The following is a 16,696-nucleotide window of genomic DNA, read 5'->3' as shown; positions in this document are numbered from 1 at the left end:
AACCCTAAGGTCCGTCACTATCGCACACTCACCTAACCCGCACCCTAACCCAAAAAATATCACTACTGCACCCTTACCTAACCCGCGCCCTAACCCTAACTCACTTAACCCACCCCTATCCCTACAGACCGTCAACATCGCACACTTACCTTACTCGCACCCTAACGTCCGTCACTACCGCATACTTACACATCCTTTCCACATCTCGGTGTTCTCCGCGTCAGTCTTCTGACTTGTCGATCTTCTGGCATCGGTGATTTCGTTGTCGGTCTTCTCATCTGTTGACGTTCTCAGGTAGACCCATATATATATATATATATATATATATATATATATATATATATATATATATGTATATATAAATGCACACACCTGTGTGTGTGCGTCTGTAGATGTGCAAAAACCACAGTGTCAAACTTCTGCCCCCTCCACCCACATGAACCATGTACGCACATTTTCCTGGATTTTCACTAGTATGACAATCAAGACTTTTAGACATCTTGGTCTTCTATATTATGTTACTGGAATTATGCATTTCAGGACTGTGGGCTTGAACCTTGTGATAGTAAACTATAGATATATATATATATATATATATATATATATACATATATATACACGGTTTACTATGGTTTGTGCGAACAATATTCTCTCGGCAGCACTGCTGCTGAAAATCAGAATGTCGTGCACAAAACATTAATGGAAGGGATAGTCAAGACACACTTATGCGAATGCTGTAATGCATTCCCATAAGTGTATTCGACTATCAGCACGGAGATCGCGGTACAGTGGGGATTGGAAATTCATCCATATCCCCATTGTAGTGCGATCTCAGAGTTAGACTATATTAGAAAATGTTTTGCCATTCGAACAAACAATAGTAAACCTATACACACACGTATATATATATATATATATATATATATATATATATATATATACACATATACACACACACATACATATACATATGTATGTACATACACACACACACACATACATGTACATATACACACACACACACATACACATATGTATGTACATACACATACACACACACACACATATATATATATATATATATATATATATATATATATATATATAGAGGTCTACTTTGTTTTGTTGAATCTCATTTCTCCCCGACCACTTCGCTGAAAACACAGATTACTGAAAACTCATTCACCGAATCTCATTTCACTGAACTGAACTTGGTATATATGGCACTGTGTAGAGTACTGTACGGCAAGTAAAAGGTATATGCCCTTTTCCCCACTATAGTGCAATCCTACAGTTAGTATACATAGTTGGGGGAGGTGTTTGTTTTATATTTTATTTTACCAAAAACTTCATAATGATACATATTAAACAATAGACATGCATAGTTGCAACACCAATGACCAGCTCTCTCTAGAAGACAATATGTACTCAAACTAAGTGGGGGGCTATGCCCCCCCCCCACACCCCTAACTATATATATTAACTCCAGGATCACACTCCAGTGGGGAAATGGTCATATACCTTTTACTTGCCTTACAGTGCTCTACACAGTGCCACATATTCTAACTGCAATTCAGTTAAATGAGATTCAGTAATTTGAGTTTTCAGCAAAGTGGTTGGGGTAAAATGAAATTTAGTGAAATGAGATTCAACGAAACAAAGAAGACCCATATATATATATATATATATATATATATATATATACATATATATAATTATATATATATCTATATATATATATATATATATATATGGATCTACCTGAGTAGATCGAAACTTCAGAACACTGACAAATCGTCAGAAGATAGACAAGGCAGAAGACCGACGGAGGAAGACATCGACGCTGAGAACACTGAGATGGGGAAAGGATGTGTAAGTATGCGGTAGTGACGGCCGTTAGGGTGCGAGTAAGGTAAGTGTGCGATGTTGGCGGTCTGTAGGGATAGGGGTGGGATAAGTGAGTTAGGGTTAGGGCGCGGGTTAGGTAAGGGTACGAGTAAGGTAAGTGTGCGATGTTGGAGGTCTGTAGGGGTGGGATAAGTGAGTTAGGGTTAGGGAGCGGGTTAGGTAAGGGTGCGAGTAAGGTAAGTGTGCGATGTTGGCGGTCTGTAGGGGTGGGATAAGTGAGTTAGGGTTAGGGCGCGGGTTAGGTAAGGGTGCAGTAGTGATATATTTTGGATTAGGGGCGGGTTAAGTGAGTTAGGGTTAGGGCACGGGTTAGGTGAGTGTGCGATAGTGACGGACCTTAGGGTTAGGGTTTCGGTTAGGGTTGTAGATAGTTGTGTATGTAAGGGTTAGTGTTGGTTTGTAAGGATTTTGGTGTGCTTGTGTTGTGTGTGTGGGTTTTGGACAGGGGATTTGTTTTGTTTGTTGTTATGATGTGTTGAGTGTATGTGGTGTCGTGTTTGTGAACTGTCGATTATGTGGTGTCGGTGTTATGAAGTTTCGATCTAGTCAGGTAGATCCATATATATATATATATATATATATATATATATATATAGATGCAGACAAGTTGATCACATGTTTATTTTAGTTTCCTGACTGGGTAAGTGAACTAGTCCAAGGATCTTTTTCAGTCATACTCCAAGCAAGAAGCAAATACAGACATCAATTACAAATAGTTCTAGAGCAGCCTAATGTAAATGATAGAACAGTTAAAACATGAGTATATACTTCCAAGCACAGGAAATACAAAAGGGAAACTAGATACCAACAGCAAGGCATTAATAAGTATTCACAACTGGCTGATAATTGTTTCCATCTAACAGAGTCCTGACTCATCTAAAAGACTGAAAAAATATGTTAACTGCACTTCTGCAAAGAGACAAACCTCTTCTATTCCTCTATGTGCGGGACTGCCCCCCACTGCTAAATACACCAACTGTACAACTGCAAAACAGTGGAAAAAACAGAAAATTTCTCAGCCCCACTAAACACTGTCCCCACAAAATTACAAACAAGACCTTTCCTGCAGCTGCACCCCTCCACATCTCTGTTTATACTAACAGGTCTACTTTTAAAGCTCAAAGTTTCAAAGCTTCGAATTTCTTATGGTCGAGACCATAAGATCAGTGTTTTGAAACTTTGAACTGTTTAAATGGAGATCACAGTACAGCATGGAAAAAGAGTTATGTACTTACCATAACTTGGAATCTGTGCTACCAGTGTCATTATTCATCACGGATGGGTGTAGAATCCGACATTGGATCCGCGCCATCAACTAGAATCAGCTGCTGAGCTCCAGTTCCTCCCCTACCAAGATCCCTTGCTACCCACAACCCTCAGATTGAGTTTGCTGGATAGTAAACGGAGGCAATGAATACTGCCTAAAGGATGAAAGAATACTAAGGGATACATCCCTCACTAACTCCCTAAACACCAGAAGGAAGGGGAAGGAAGGTGGGAATGTGATGAATAATGACAATGGAAAAAAGAGATTCCAAGTTATGTTAAGTATATAACTCTTTATCTGATGCAATCCATGTCATTATTGATCACGGATGGGTCAGAGTCCTCAGCTACTACTAACCCTGGGAGACTTCATGGAAGAATATGTCGGAGCACAGAAGAACCAAAGGAAGCCCTGCTCCTGGACACCAGGACTAACGTGTAATGAGCAACAAAAGTATGGAGATTAGACAAAGTAGCAGCAGCACAAATCACACCTAAAGAAAATTTAGCCAAGAAGGCAGAAGATGTGGCTACCAACCTAGCAGAGTGAGCTTTGACTGGTCCAGTGAGCTCTAGGTGTCTGTTTTCATAAATATAAGAAATACAGCTGGCGATCCAATGAGAAATAGACACTTTGGAAACCGCTTGACCTCTCCTAGCCTGAGAAAAGGCAACAAAGAACTGATCAAACTTTCGAAAATTTTCAGTCTGCTTGAGGTAAAAACATAACTACCTATGAACATCCTAACAATGCAACTGATATTCTCCTTTATTGGAAAAATTAGGAAAGAACACAGGAAGCTGAATCAACTGATTAGGATTCACCTCAGAAGCTACCTTAGGGAGGAAGTAAGGATTGGTCCTGAGAGACACCCTATCCTTATGGAATAATGAAAGGAGGCTTTATGCACAGAGCCTGCAATTCGGAGACCCTCCTGGCCGATGTAACCACCACCTAAAAGGATGTCTTCCAAGACAAGAATTTAAGGTCATAGGTCGCTGCAGGCTCAAAAGATTTCTGCGCCAAAGACTGCAGCACCAGAGTGAGATCTCAAGGAGGGGAGGGATCCTTTACAGGAGGTCTGAGTAGAAAGATCCCTTTAAGGAAGGCCTTGCCCAACCTATAAGAAAAGGTGAGACTTTTGCTCAAATGGAAGTCTGAGACAGCGGCCAGTTGGAGTTTAATCATAGAGAAACTATCCCCCTGTTGAAAAAGAGGTGCCAGGAACAACAAAATGTCAGGGGTAGGTTCATAGGGAGGTACTAGGCTATTGGCCCTAGGGCCTATATAAATCTAGCCAAGAAGGTACCCTGGCTTTCGCCACCCAAAACAATTATTTTCCTGTGTCACTGTCTAGCAGAGCCACAGAAGTGATCCCTGGGGTGAATTTCCTATTTCCCATCCAATCATCAAGATTTTTCTTGAAGAGTGCTAATGAGGAGCTTTGTTTGATGTAGATGGGTAGTTTGTTCCAGAGTATGGGAAGTCTCTGGGACAGAAATCTATCCCTCCAGCATGTTCTGTTTATTGTGGTGAGAAGGTTTAGGTCCCTAGAGTGTGGAGCATGTCCAACAGCTCGGGGTTTTACCTAGTTTTGTATGTTTGGCAGAGAACGCATCTGAGAAGGCGATATGCGACGGAGTAAAGCTGGAGATTTTTGAGATGATCTGCATAGGGCATCTGTGTGAGACTGGTAATCCTCTTAGTGAGGTATTTCTGCGGTCTTTCCAGTTGTTGTAGATGTCTTGTGAGGTACACACCAAAAGGGGCATTGTACTCTATAATGGGTCTAATGAGTGACGAGTAGAGGGGAACAATGACCTCTTTTTTCCAGGATGAGAAACCTTTTGTGATGAGGTGTGCCACGTAGAAGGATTTCCTGACTACTGTGGTGATGTGATTATCAAAGGAGAGACTACTGTCCACCTGTGTCCCAAGGTCTGTTATCACGCTTTCGGTGTTAAGTTTACTACCGCCTAAGTGGTACTTCATGGGTACAGAGTTTTTACCAAAGGCGATGACAATGCACTTATTGGCATTGAGCTTGAGGCCATGGCTTTGACACCAGGCATCTGTCTCAATGAGGCCCTTTTGAAGGATGTCCACATCGTTAGGAGTTTCAATTATTGCTCCTAGTTTGCAGTCATCTGCAAACTTCGTTAGCCAAAGACCTTCTGTGTTAGCCTGTACTTCAGAGAAGTAGATACCAAACAGGAGAGGACCAAATACTGAACCCTGTGGTAGTCCACTTGTCACTGGTCTGAAGTTGGATTTGGAGTCTGCTACTTTCAGTGTGAGTTTTGTCAGTGAGCCAGTTGGCAACCCATCTTGTGACATAGGGATTTATACCTAGTTTAGTGAGTTTATCTATAATTCCAGAGTAGGGGATGGTGTTGAAAGGCTTGGCAAGATCTAGATAGGCTGTGTGAACCAACTTACCCTCGTCTACGGCTTTGGGGACTGCTTCAAAGAAGTCTATCAGGTTTAAGAGACATGATCTGCCTTTAGATAGAAGCTAAAAAAGGGTCTAGATTTTGTTGTTTTGCCCAGATAGAAAATCTCCTCTATTTGCTGGAATACACCTTCTTGGTAGACAGTTTTTGAGAAGCCAAAATAATGGTCTTTACCGGGGAGGGGTGCCAGGACTGGGAAAGAATCATTGGAATTGGAGAAACTAAGCAGTCAGATGAAAGGACTGAAGGTTGTGAAGAGGAAGCCCCCAAGGATAAGGAATGAGATCTGGAATGGGATCAAATATCCAAGACGGATATTTCAGATGAGACCAAAGGAGGGAAAATCAAGCCTGATGAGGACAGAAGGGGGCAATGAGGATGAGAGGACTCTTCAGGCAATTACCTTTCTGTAACACTTTGGGAATGAGGAGAGTTGGGGGATAGGCATACAGGAGACTCACTGGCCAGTCATGAACCAGAGCGTCCATAGGTGACTCCCCCACTGGGAGGATCAGGGCAAAGTATTTGCTGCATTTGTGATTGACTGGAGAGGCAAAAAGACTGCAGCAAGGGAGACTCCAGCAGTCGAATATCCAATGTGCCACTGATGGATTCAGGGACCACTCGTGAGGACTCCAGATAGATCTGCTGAGTTTGTCAGCTAATACTTTGGAACTGCCAGGAATATGCTTTTCAAGAAGAAAGCTCCTGGAAGACATCACCCATTCCCACACTCTCCTGGCCTCTCTGCACAGGGGATAAGACAGTGTTCCCCACTGCTTGTTGATGTACCAGACCACTGCCATGTTGTTTGACTGAACTGCAATGGTCCAGAGAGGGAGACAGTTTTGGAAGGCTTGCAACGTTAGAAGGACTGCTCTCATCTCCAGGACATTCATGTGCAAATTAGTCTCTCAGGGGGACCACGTGCCTTGAACAGTCGTCCCTGATAATGCCCCCACCCCAACAGGGAGGTGTACGTGGTCACTGTGGCTTGGGGTTGGGGAAGACAGAAGGGTCTGCTTAGCAGAAGGTCCTGAGCATGGAGCCACCAACCAAGGTAATGTCTGCAGACTTGAGAAATCTTGACGGTCATTGGACAGGGGATGAAGGTGGGCTGGTCACTGCACCCCAAGGGTCCACTGTAGAACCTGCATGTGATATCCATCAAGAGGGGCTAACTGAATCACTGAAGATGGACCTATTACCAAATCATCTCGACTCTGCATGGGGGAAGTGCTGCAGTCTCTGATGCTGTGTCCAGAATGACGCCAATAAATTCCAGGCTCTGACATGGGGCAAGAGGTATACATTCATTTGAGTGTCCACACCAGCCTCGAACGGGTGTAATGCCGAATCAGAATGTAGAATTTGAAAGTGGCACTCAGAATAATTCTGTCATACAAAACACCAAATGCGACATTTCCAACAGCTCTACCACCTAAACAAGTTCTAACACGGGTCAAAAACAAGGGGATATTGTGTGTTTCGCATATTTCCGGTTCGCAATTGTGAGAATCTGCTGCACTGTTTTCGCACATTTTCCGATCGACCATCCACCGTACGATCAAATGAATGTATACTGGGGCAAGATGAGATTTCAGCAGGCTGACTGTAATACCTAGGTCCTGAAAGACTGAATGTATAATTCATGGCCAGACTGAGTTGACAACTTGTGGACTGTAAGGAGCCAATCGTCCAGGTACGGAAAGACCTGCAAACTTTGCAGCCGGAAATGGGCTGCTATTACTACCATACATTTGGTAAACAACCAGGGGGTTGAGTCCAAAGGGCAGGGCTCTGAACTGACAGTAATTGGACCCCAGCTGGAAGCGCATGTATCTCCAGGAGTATCTGTTGATTTTGATGCGATAGTACGCATTCTTGAGATCCACTGAGCACATCCTTGAGCAGAAGAGGGAGAATGGACTGAACAGTGACCATCAAGAACTTCGACTTCTTGGCTGACAAATTTAAAACACTGAGGTCCAGAATAGGATGCAGGTCCCCAGTCTTTTTCGGCACCAAAAATAAGCGAAAGTAAGTTCTGGTCCCTCGTTGCCCTGTTGGAACCTTCTGGATGGCTCTTTTTTGAAGGTCATCTCAAACCTCTAGAAGGGCCAACTCCCTTTGGCGGGGTGGAATATCCAGGAGAGATTTTTGAGTTGGAGGGGGATGAAAAAAGTGTATGAAGTAACCCCTGGACACTATGTTTAACTCCCACTGATCTGAAGTAATACTTGTCCAGATTACTGGGTGGAGGGAGAGATGACTCCCAAATGCTTCCAAGGCAGGACAGCTGGGCAGAGCTTCAGGAGCGCTGAGAGGTTTTCTCTGAAAAGAGCTCCCGAAAGCCCTGATTCTGCAGACCCCCTCTGCTTCTGCGGTGGCGTCTGCTGTCAAACCCTCTTCCCCGGCTGGAGGAACGGGATTCCTGTGGAGCATCCTGGAAGGAAAAATGAGATCTGCAGAACCACAGTTTCTTACTACCCATCTGGCTTATGGAAAAGGATCATTGGGGAGTAGAGAACCTGATCCCGACCGCGGGACAGAGTCTTTCTCTCCTGTTCGCTATGGGTTAAAGTTTTTTTGACCAAAGGACCAAAGAAAGCCAACCCATCAAAAGGGGTGTTAGTGAATAACCTGCAAAGGCGAAGCCAGGCATCACACATAATAACAATGCCAGTGCCTGCCACTCCAGAGGTGTCCTCCACTGCATTGGAGATTAACTCATTGAGGCATTAGCTGGGGAAGTCAGAATAGACAGCTTTGGAGAGACCAATTTAAGGCTCTCCAGAGGCAGTAACTCAGAAAGGGAAGTGGAGAGTTCCGAAACCAAGTCCCTTTGCAGCCAGATAAAATGTGCCATGTAAGTTGGTTACGGTCAGTCCAAATGCAGCTGAGGCAAACACGCACTTCCCAAAATGGTCAATCGCTCGAGACTCCCTGTTCGAGGGATGGACTATAGAGTTCTGTTCGGTGAGCTCCTTTTTTTGTAGCTGCAGCCACCACAAGAGCATCAATGGGAACACCTTTGCTCCAAAAGGCCTTGTCTTTGGGGGGACTTAGGGACTTACCGGCTTTCTTATGAACTGATTCTACTTTGTCCGACTCATTCCACGCCCTGCTGGATATGAGCTGGACGAGCTCATCGGCAAGGGGAGACACCCAGGTAGAAGATGGGCCCGTCAAAAAGGCCTTCAGGGACATGGATTCCTCTGAAGATGGAGTAGGAGAAGACCAACCACTTCGCTGTTTAGGGATCTCGAGGATGTTCCCAAAGTACTCCTCCTCGGACAGAAGTCCAGGGAATCCGTTGCCTTCCTTGAAATCTGTGTCTTCTGTGAGGAACTCATGAGGGGAGTCATCCAAGTGCCTTCTCTTGCACATCCTCTTCCAGGAAGGCTCCCCCATGGCAGGCTACTGGGAGGACTCTGAAGAGGAAGGGACTTCGATGGGAGCAATACCTGTCTGAAGGCGCTCACGGGAGGGCTGACCCGGACAGGATGTTGAGCAGGGCTACGGAGGCTCCAGAGCCGAGGTAGAAGCAGCTGCCCCTCTGGAGACGGTCATCTCTATTGCCTGGAAAGCTGACAGGCTGGACAAAGTCCCCCCTCCTCTCACCAGCTACAGCCGACCAGGACAGAAGGGATAAGCCTGACATTCCCAGATGATATTGGCCCCAAGCTGTCCAAAGTGGAGGCCCCCAAAGGAAGGGAACGGTCCAAAAGCTTCGGTCCCATTCCCATTCCCCGGTGACCCCCATCAACCTTGCAGGGCTGAGCCACCACTAGCTCCAAGGGCAATGGAGCTGAACCTACCAGGGACCCAAACAGTGTGTGAAGGGAAGCAATGACTGACACAGTTGGCCCCTCCCTACAGATGCCCCAATTCTGGGGGGCTGAACCTAGATGGGTCGGTAGGGAACAGAGGAGTTCAGGATCCCCTGGGCAAGTGGGCAGGGGTTGGCAACAAGCCCAGCTCAATTTGGGCCTTGAGAAAGCTCATCATCCTATCCATATCTGAGGGGAGCAGATTCCTAGTGGAATGGAAAGATAGTGAGGAATGGCCTGACCTAGCTGAAGGCCTGCTGTCTCGAGAAGACCACCTGCTGGAAAGCCCCAGATCTGATCTCCTAGGTCTGGAAGGGGAGCTTTCAGTAATGATCGGATCAGACAAAACTGTCTGATCCGGGGATGTAGAGGGTATCGCTGTCGGATCCGATGGGTAGGTCAGATCCAAGGGTGGTCTAGATCGGCTTGGATCGGAGAACCTCTGAGGTCTTGGATCCAGCAAAGGAAGTTGGGGCTCTCAGAGCAGAAGAGCCCAGATCCAAAGATAGGGAGGCTGGTCTCGGATCCGGAGAACTAGGATCTGAGAGCCTCGGCTTTTTGAAGGGAGACTCCCTCGAGGAGGAAGACTTCCTCTTGGGATCCGAGGGAGGTTTAGAAGGGGAACCCGAAACCAAGCAACCTCCTTTGGCCAACCCTTTCAGCAGGAGCTTATTCCTGTGGTCCAGGAGTGCCCTGGAGTTGAATCCGGCACAAATGCCACATTCAACCTCCAGATGTGGCTCTCTCAGACATTACACTCACTGCTCATGCGAGTCAGAATGAGGCATTTTCTGACCGCACAAGCAGCACCTTTTAAAACCAGTGGGTTTTTCAGACATGACATCACACACACACACACACACACACACACACACACACACACACACACACACACACACACACACACACACACACACACACACACTCTACACATAAGGGGAGTGGGGGGAAGAAGGTAGAGAAGGGGAAAAAAGAGGAGGATAGAAGGCACATAAGACCAGGGAGAACAAGGGTGGGAACCCAGGAAGGACCTAACAAAAACTCCCCAAAACATGATACCTAGAGGGGAGGAAATTACCAAAAGAGCTAGGAGGACGTAGGAGACCAATAGAAAAAAGGAGAGAACCCCAAAGAAAGGAAAAAGTACTTATCTGAAAAAAAAGTGAAACTTGAGCTGCAGGAAGCACGTCTTATGTCAAATCATGGCAAATGAGATCGGAGGGTTGTGGGTAGCAGGGGATTTTGGGAAGGGGAGGAGCTTGAGCTCAGGAGTTGTCTTCTAGTTGCCGGCTCGGATCAGATGTTGGATCCTAAACCCCATCCATGATCACTAATGACGCAGACAGCAACAGATCAGGAAATTTACCATTTTCCTCATTGTAGTGCGATCTCAGAGTTGGTATATTTAATCAGCAGGGGGGTGGAGGAGGGATTGCCCCCCCCTGCAAGAACATAAAAAAATGTTTTTATGTTTTTTCTTAAGTTTCAAACCTTCAGGTTTATGGTTGCGACCATAAGAAAGTCATAGTTTTGAAACTTCGAGCTTTAAAAGTAGACCCATACTAACACAGGGACTGCACAACAGTTTACCAACTTAAAAATCAGTACCTGCACAGAAACACAAAGCAGATTAAAACAATGTTCCACAACTAGTACATTTAACTATTCTAGCTCCACAACTGCAGAACAGTTGGGAATGCACAAATTCTACAAATCCTCAGCACCATTTAACCAGTGTCACTGAATTAAAGCACAGTTTCTAACCAACAGTGATATGATGGAATGGGATAAATGACCAATGCTTCAACAACCTGTTTAACTGACCACCTGAATGAATTCTGTAAATACTAAATATGCATGTATGTATGTGTACATATGTGCATGTATAGATTTATATTAAAAGTCAAGCTTGTTATTATGGCTCAGCATAAAAAAAAAAACAAAAAAAAACAAAAACATTACACTGAATTCTAACACTGTAAAATTCAGGAATGGGCTTTAACATGGGCTTTGCAGGGGTGCAAGTTCTTAATTCACCTTGAAAATGGACTTTAACATGGGTCCAAAATGTGGTAAGTACTCCATTCTCCCACTTCCAGCTCTTTGCTGAGTTGGGATTCAATGCAATGTTTTCATTCAGATGTGACTTGCCAAATTGTGTCTCAACTAACTTCAGATGTAAATATATATGTATTTTTCAAAGATGTGTGAACCACTACAAACATAATGCGCATACATATGCATACACACACACAAAACACTACCACTTTTGTTAAAGTGAAGCAAATCACATGGGAAGAGGCAGGTATAATGTTCTCAAATTCTTTAGTAAGGAATCTGCCTTTACAGCTACAGTGTGCATGAGTTTACCACCTTTTGGGATGTGTTAAACTCTTATAAAGGTATAAAAAGATCACAGTTCTAAAAGGCTGCTTACAGAAGTTCAGAGTATACTGTTTCACTCAATAAGACTTGCTCTTTACCCTCCACTCCCTATAAATAAATAATTATATGGTATGATTAAACAGAACTGTTAATGTACCTTAGTTTTTGGAAACATTTACTGTACAAAGACAGGGCCCTGAACCCTTACTATACCACTTTTTCACAATGTATATAAACCACTGTATGCAACAAAATACTGACCAAAGGAAAACAAGCCCAACATGTAGATAATAGTAAAATTGTTCAAGCAGCTAAAATTTTAAGTCTGGGAAAAATAGGCTTGTGCAAGTAGTCTTTCACATATGTACCAGAATATACTGTGTCCATAACCACAGCATTCCAAAGACAGTGGCCTGTACAGTTCATCAACTTTTAGTTCCCTGATTTTATCGGAAAAGTCTGTATATTCTTGGTAACCGTCCATCTTTGCTGGTTAAGGCTGCCTGAATGTGTTCGTATGTTGGCAGTTCTGTCAGATCTCCCAGTGCTGCCACAGCCGGTTTGTTACGAAGCATTTTTGTTGCAACCCTTTTAATATCATTTGGCTTCACGTTATCTGGAAGTACAGAAGAATTAAGTCATTATGACAGATCTGACTTTATAAAATAAAGCTCTGACAAAATACATAGCTGATGCAGAGGGGCGAAGGCCGATTCGCTCAGCCCTCATTTGCTTACTGCATTTTAACTAAACATAGTCCTTCTTCATGGATGACCTGGAAGGAAAGTGTCCAGGGGGCCTAACTCATTAACAAATGGGTATTATTATTACTCTGCTCTTTTGGCACTGCAGCTTAACAATGACTACTATTAACATAAAAATGTGACTGCTGTTCCTACACCACAAAATTCAGTCCACTACAGAAACCAGTCTACTGATGTACTATGTTCTTCATCTGTAAATATGTTGTAAGTAATTTCTATGTTAAATTGTTAATTGCTATGTAATCCAATGTAACTACTGTCTGTTTATTTTTCTGTGGAGCTTTTCTCCCCGGGCCTCCACTGAAAATGGACCCACGTCCAGTCGGACACTCCCGGTCAACAAATTTAAATAAATAAATAATAAATAAATAAAATGTTGTGTTATCCATAGACATATCAGTAACCTTATCTGCTCATGTAACAGTCCATTTCTCATACACATGCACACCAAGCATTTTCACAAACCACTCCCAAGACAAAGATGCAAATGGGTAGTGCTTCAATGTTTCCAGCTGTTGCTTCTTCAGTGATCCAAGTCTATTCACAATCTTATATCACACACATTTACAGATACTCAAATACTGTGACAGCAAGCTGTAGGACTGCCATAAAGCTTTGGCTGTAAGATGGCTGAAATGATGATACTACGTATTCTACAAGAGGGTGAACTTTACGCTTACACCTGTCTTTGATGCTTCCACATATTTTATAGGTACTGGTGAACATCCTTTAAAAAATATGGAGTCATGAGAAAGGCAAAGCCAGAGAAATCACCTAAGTTTCACTCTGTAAGCCTAAGCCATGGACTGGCAACATGTAATATTTGGAGCCTGCAGCTCTAGCGGCCTCCTCTATGGTGCTGTAACTGATTTGCCTGCAGAGGTTACTTACTTTGAAAGTGAACATAGCCTGGGACATTCTTTTATCTTTTAAAGGCCAGTCCAATAGCTCCACTTCACTGGCTACTTCCCAATTGAAATTAACCAAAATGTACATTATAGTTTAGTAGCCCTCAAAACAATACGAGACATGTAATTATGTTTCTTAAAACTATCTATAACTCTGAATTCTTTGCCTGGAGGATCGACTATAGGGTTCTGAAATGTGGAAGCCTTTTTGAGAGCCAATGCTGAAATCACATCGTTAGGCTTAATGGGTTTCTGCATACACAGCCCATTGCCTGGGTCTGTGGCAAAAAATACAGTGGGACTCCCCATGCACTACAGTCAGTGTATTGGTTTTCACATGCAATCCTGATGCCCTCTTAATGTATGAGTAGCTTGTGGTGAAAAAGGGAGGCTAAAACAGTCAGTGAGCTCAGGTACAGAGAGAACACAAGATGTGGCTCCATGATATCTGCCCTACATTTGGACGATGGCCCTGCTGCATGTCATAATTGATGGAGGGAAGGAGAAACTGTAGACTTAGGTGAAGCCAGCTTATAAGTTTCCATCTTAGCAAGCCAAGTTCCCTCATCCCTTGACTCTGCTGCACTTATGGCCAATCTCAGACAAGTTTGTCTATTGTTTAAATTTTTGTAACAGGTTCTGCTACACCAGAATATGGAGGACAGATCTGGCAGGAAACAGAAATATACTTCACAGTCTTCCTCTTAACTGCAGTAAGAAATCTGTTCCATAATCTAAGGATTTAGAAGGTTTGGACCTTTGCAGAGAAGGACTTGAAAACACTTGAGCAAAGATAAACATTTGTAAGAGATGGTCATAGGAGATCCCTATGATGGCTGATTGTGGACCTTATACTCCCTAACACCTCTAAAAGTTACTGACTCCCCTAAACAAAGGTTCTTTGTGTGTATCTATTGGTGGGCAGTACCACAGGTACATGTGAACCAACTTCTAAGATGTAAGACAGGGAAATGGGACTAGACCCGAAAATGACAGTACAGAAAATAAGTATCAAACTGGAGAAATCTTGCAATGAGGGGAAAAAAGGAAAAGTAGAACAAACAGGATTTATTCATAAGTTGAGAAAAATTCCACAGAAGCAGTGAATAGCAGCCTTTCACCATTTTCCTTAACTAAATGAAAGCACAGCGCAGCAAAGTTATGATCTGGAAAGACAGGGTACCCAAGCACCATGATGAGAAAGGTTCTATGTGGTCTAGGAAAGCATTAACTGCTGAATGGTCCTAATACTACAGTATCACTTCTGTTAGAGAGGATGAACTTACTGGTTACATCGCTGCAGACTTCAGGCTCAAGCCAACCCGGTCCAAATATACACTCGGTGAATCTAAGCAAGACTCCAGGTGCTTCTTTATAGCCAAAAAGTTAAAAGATAAGGAGGACTACGCATGCAACAAAATACTGCAATCCAGCTGTGTTATGTAGTATAAACAAAATGGATTTGAAGCAAGTTTATTAACCTGCAGCATCTAAATACAATGAACATACTATATGACAAATCACTTTTAAAATTAAAATTACTCAAGAGGCCCTTGTACTTACTGATAAGATTACATAACTCATGAGGAAGCTTCCTTGTGCCTGTTGCCAGCACCTGCCGCCCTACATCCTCAAAAATAACAGGTCGTGATTCCAGGTTCATCATAAGCATGGACTTCAGCTGTGTTTTGGCACGCTCCAACTCCATCTAGAAACAATGTTTAAAAATAGAGAGGACTTGCATTCAAGGTAAACTATTTTAATGAATAAAAGTACATTTATAAGCCTGGAACAATTTACTTCCATTGATAACAAAAGCTTTTACTACTAGTTTGCAGTTATGCCAGATGACAAAACTGACCCAATTTCTTACAATATGGCACTGCCCTACATTCTCACTTATGACTCATCACTGTGTGTCCAAGCATGATGGTTTAGTGTCAGAAAAGATGTATGGCATAATGGTTACAGTCTTAACCTCACAGATACATGGTTTGATTCTGGCCTCTGATTATTGGCTAGGCTTACAACAGTCTGATAGCCTAGTATTTACCTATGAACCTATACAGGTGCTGCATATTCACAGCTCATAAAATATTTTATTAAATTTTTCAAAAACTACCTAATCCAAATGCAAAATAATATTAGTTTGCAAATTAACAAGAGCAACTTTTAGAGGAAATACTTCAGCTGGTACATTTCATTTATGTAAAATGATGCGTCTGGTAGCCAAGAATGCAAGCTGAAAAACAGTGGTTTCCTGATTAGTAAACGACTTGGGGATTAATAATAAAGCAATGCTGCACAACTTCTTTAGTAAGGATAGTTGGTTATTATTTGGCACTTTAACCTGTGAGAAGTTCTAAGATACTGCTAACAACAATGAAACCAAGTGACTGTCTACAGTCTTGCCAGCAAATAAAAGATACATTTATGTATTTCATTCAATATACAACAAAAGCTATTAAATATGCCTCTGTAAAGTATACTGACATGTACACTTCAACTGCCAGGTCATTTCAATTTATTTTAAATGTTTAAACCATCTATTCCCTTCTATCCTTCAAATTTAAGGTATACTGAATATCTTCACTCCAGACAAGTAATCTATTTAGAAAAATACAATTTTTCATATCAATAAATGTCTGTGCAAATACTTGACAGAATATTTTGTTACATTTCCAATGCACAGATAAATTGTTGTAACATTTCTAATTAACAGACCTGAAGCCGTCTATTTTAGCTGTGAATAAACTGAATACAATAACTTGCTGCTTTTAACAGATCTCTCTGTATGAATTAAAGCCATTTTTGACCATCTAAAACCATTTCTAATTAGAAATGTTTTTCAGCTATGTCCACCATAAAGTAGTTTTTATGTTGCATGGGTGGTAACAAAAATATTTAAGTGCTTTTTCAAAGATTTATTTTAAATAAAATTTAGTTAAGGACTAATCCAAATTCAAAGTCAGGTCAAATACAGACACTTTACTTTTTAAAAAATTTTGCTAATTTTTGTTAAATAATTTAGAATAAATGACTAAAGTAGTAACAATTTAAGATTTTGAGCATGGAAAACATTCACATCATACAAGGTTAGATGAGAACTTGGGCCACTATACATTACTCAGTATCCCCCAGTAAAGTCTGGGGTTTAAGTCATTCCAAGGGGTTATGA

The 16,696-nt window shown here is 42.4% G+C and overlaps 1 protein-coding gene across 1 annotated transcript in view; it reads right to left on the bottom strand.

The window, feature by feature from the left end:
- Nucleotides 1–11,769: 11,769 nt before the first annotated feature.
- The window catches only part of PMPCA (peptidase, mitochondrial processing subunit alpha), a 970,881-nt gene continuing 965,954 nt past the window's right edge, over nt 11,770–16,696 (bottom strand). The window contains exons 12-13 of the mRNA XM_044057867.1: nt 15,082–15,226; nt 11,770–12,462 (exon numbers count right to left, since the gene is read on the bottom strand). Coding sequence (XP_043913802.1) covers nt 12,293–12,462; nt 15,082–15,226 — 315 coding nt within the window. The 3' untranslated portion in view covers nt 11,770–12,292. The remainder of the gene's footprint in view (nt 12,463–15,081; nt 15,227–16,696) is intronic.

This window comes from Protopterus annectens, chromosome 16.part0, assembly GCF_019279795.1.
Source record: "Protopterus annectens isolate FY-2018-M chromosome 16.part0, PAN1.0, whole genome shotgun sequence".
In the NCBI taxonomy this organism is placed as follows: domain Eukaryota; kingdom Metazoa; phylum Chordata; order Ceratodontiformes; family Protopteridae; genus Protopterus; species Protopterus annectens.
The sequence above is the reverse complement of the archived record's forward strand: the minus strand, read 5'-3'. Positions and strand labels throughout refer to the sequence as shown.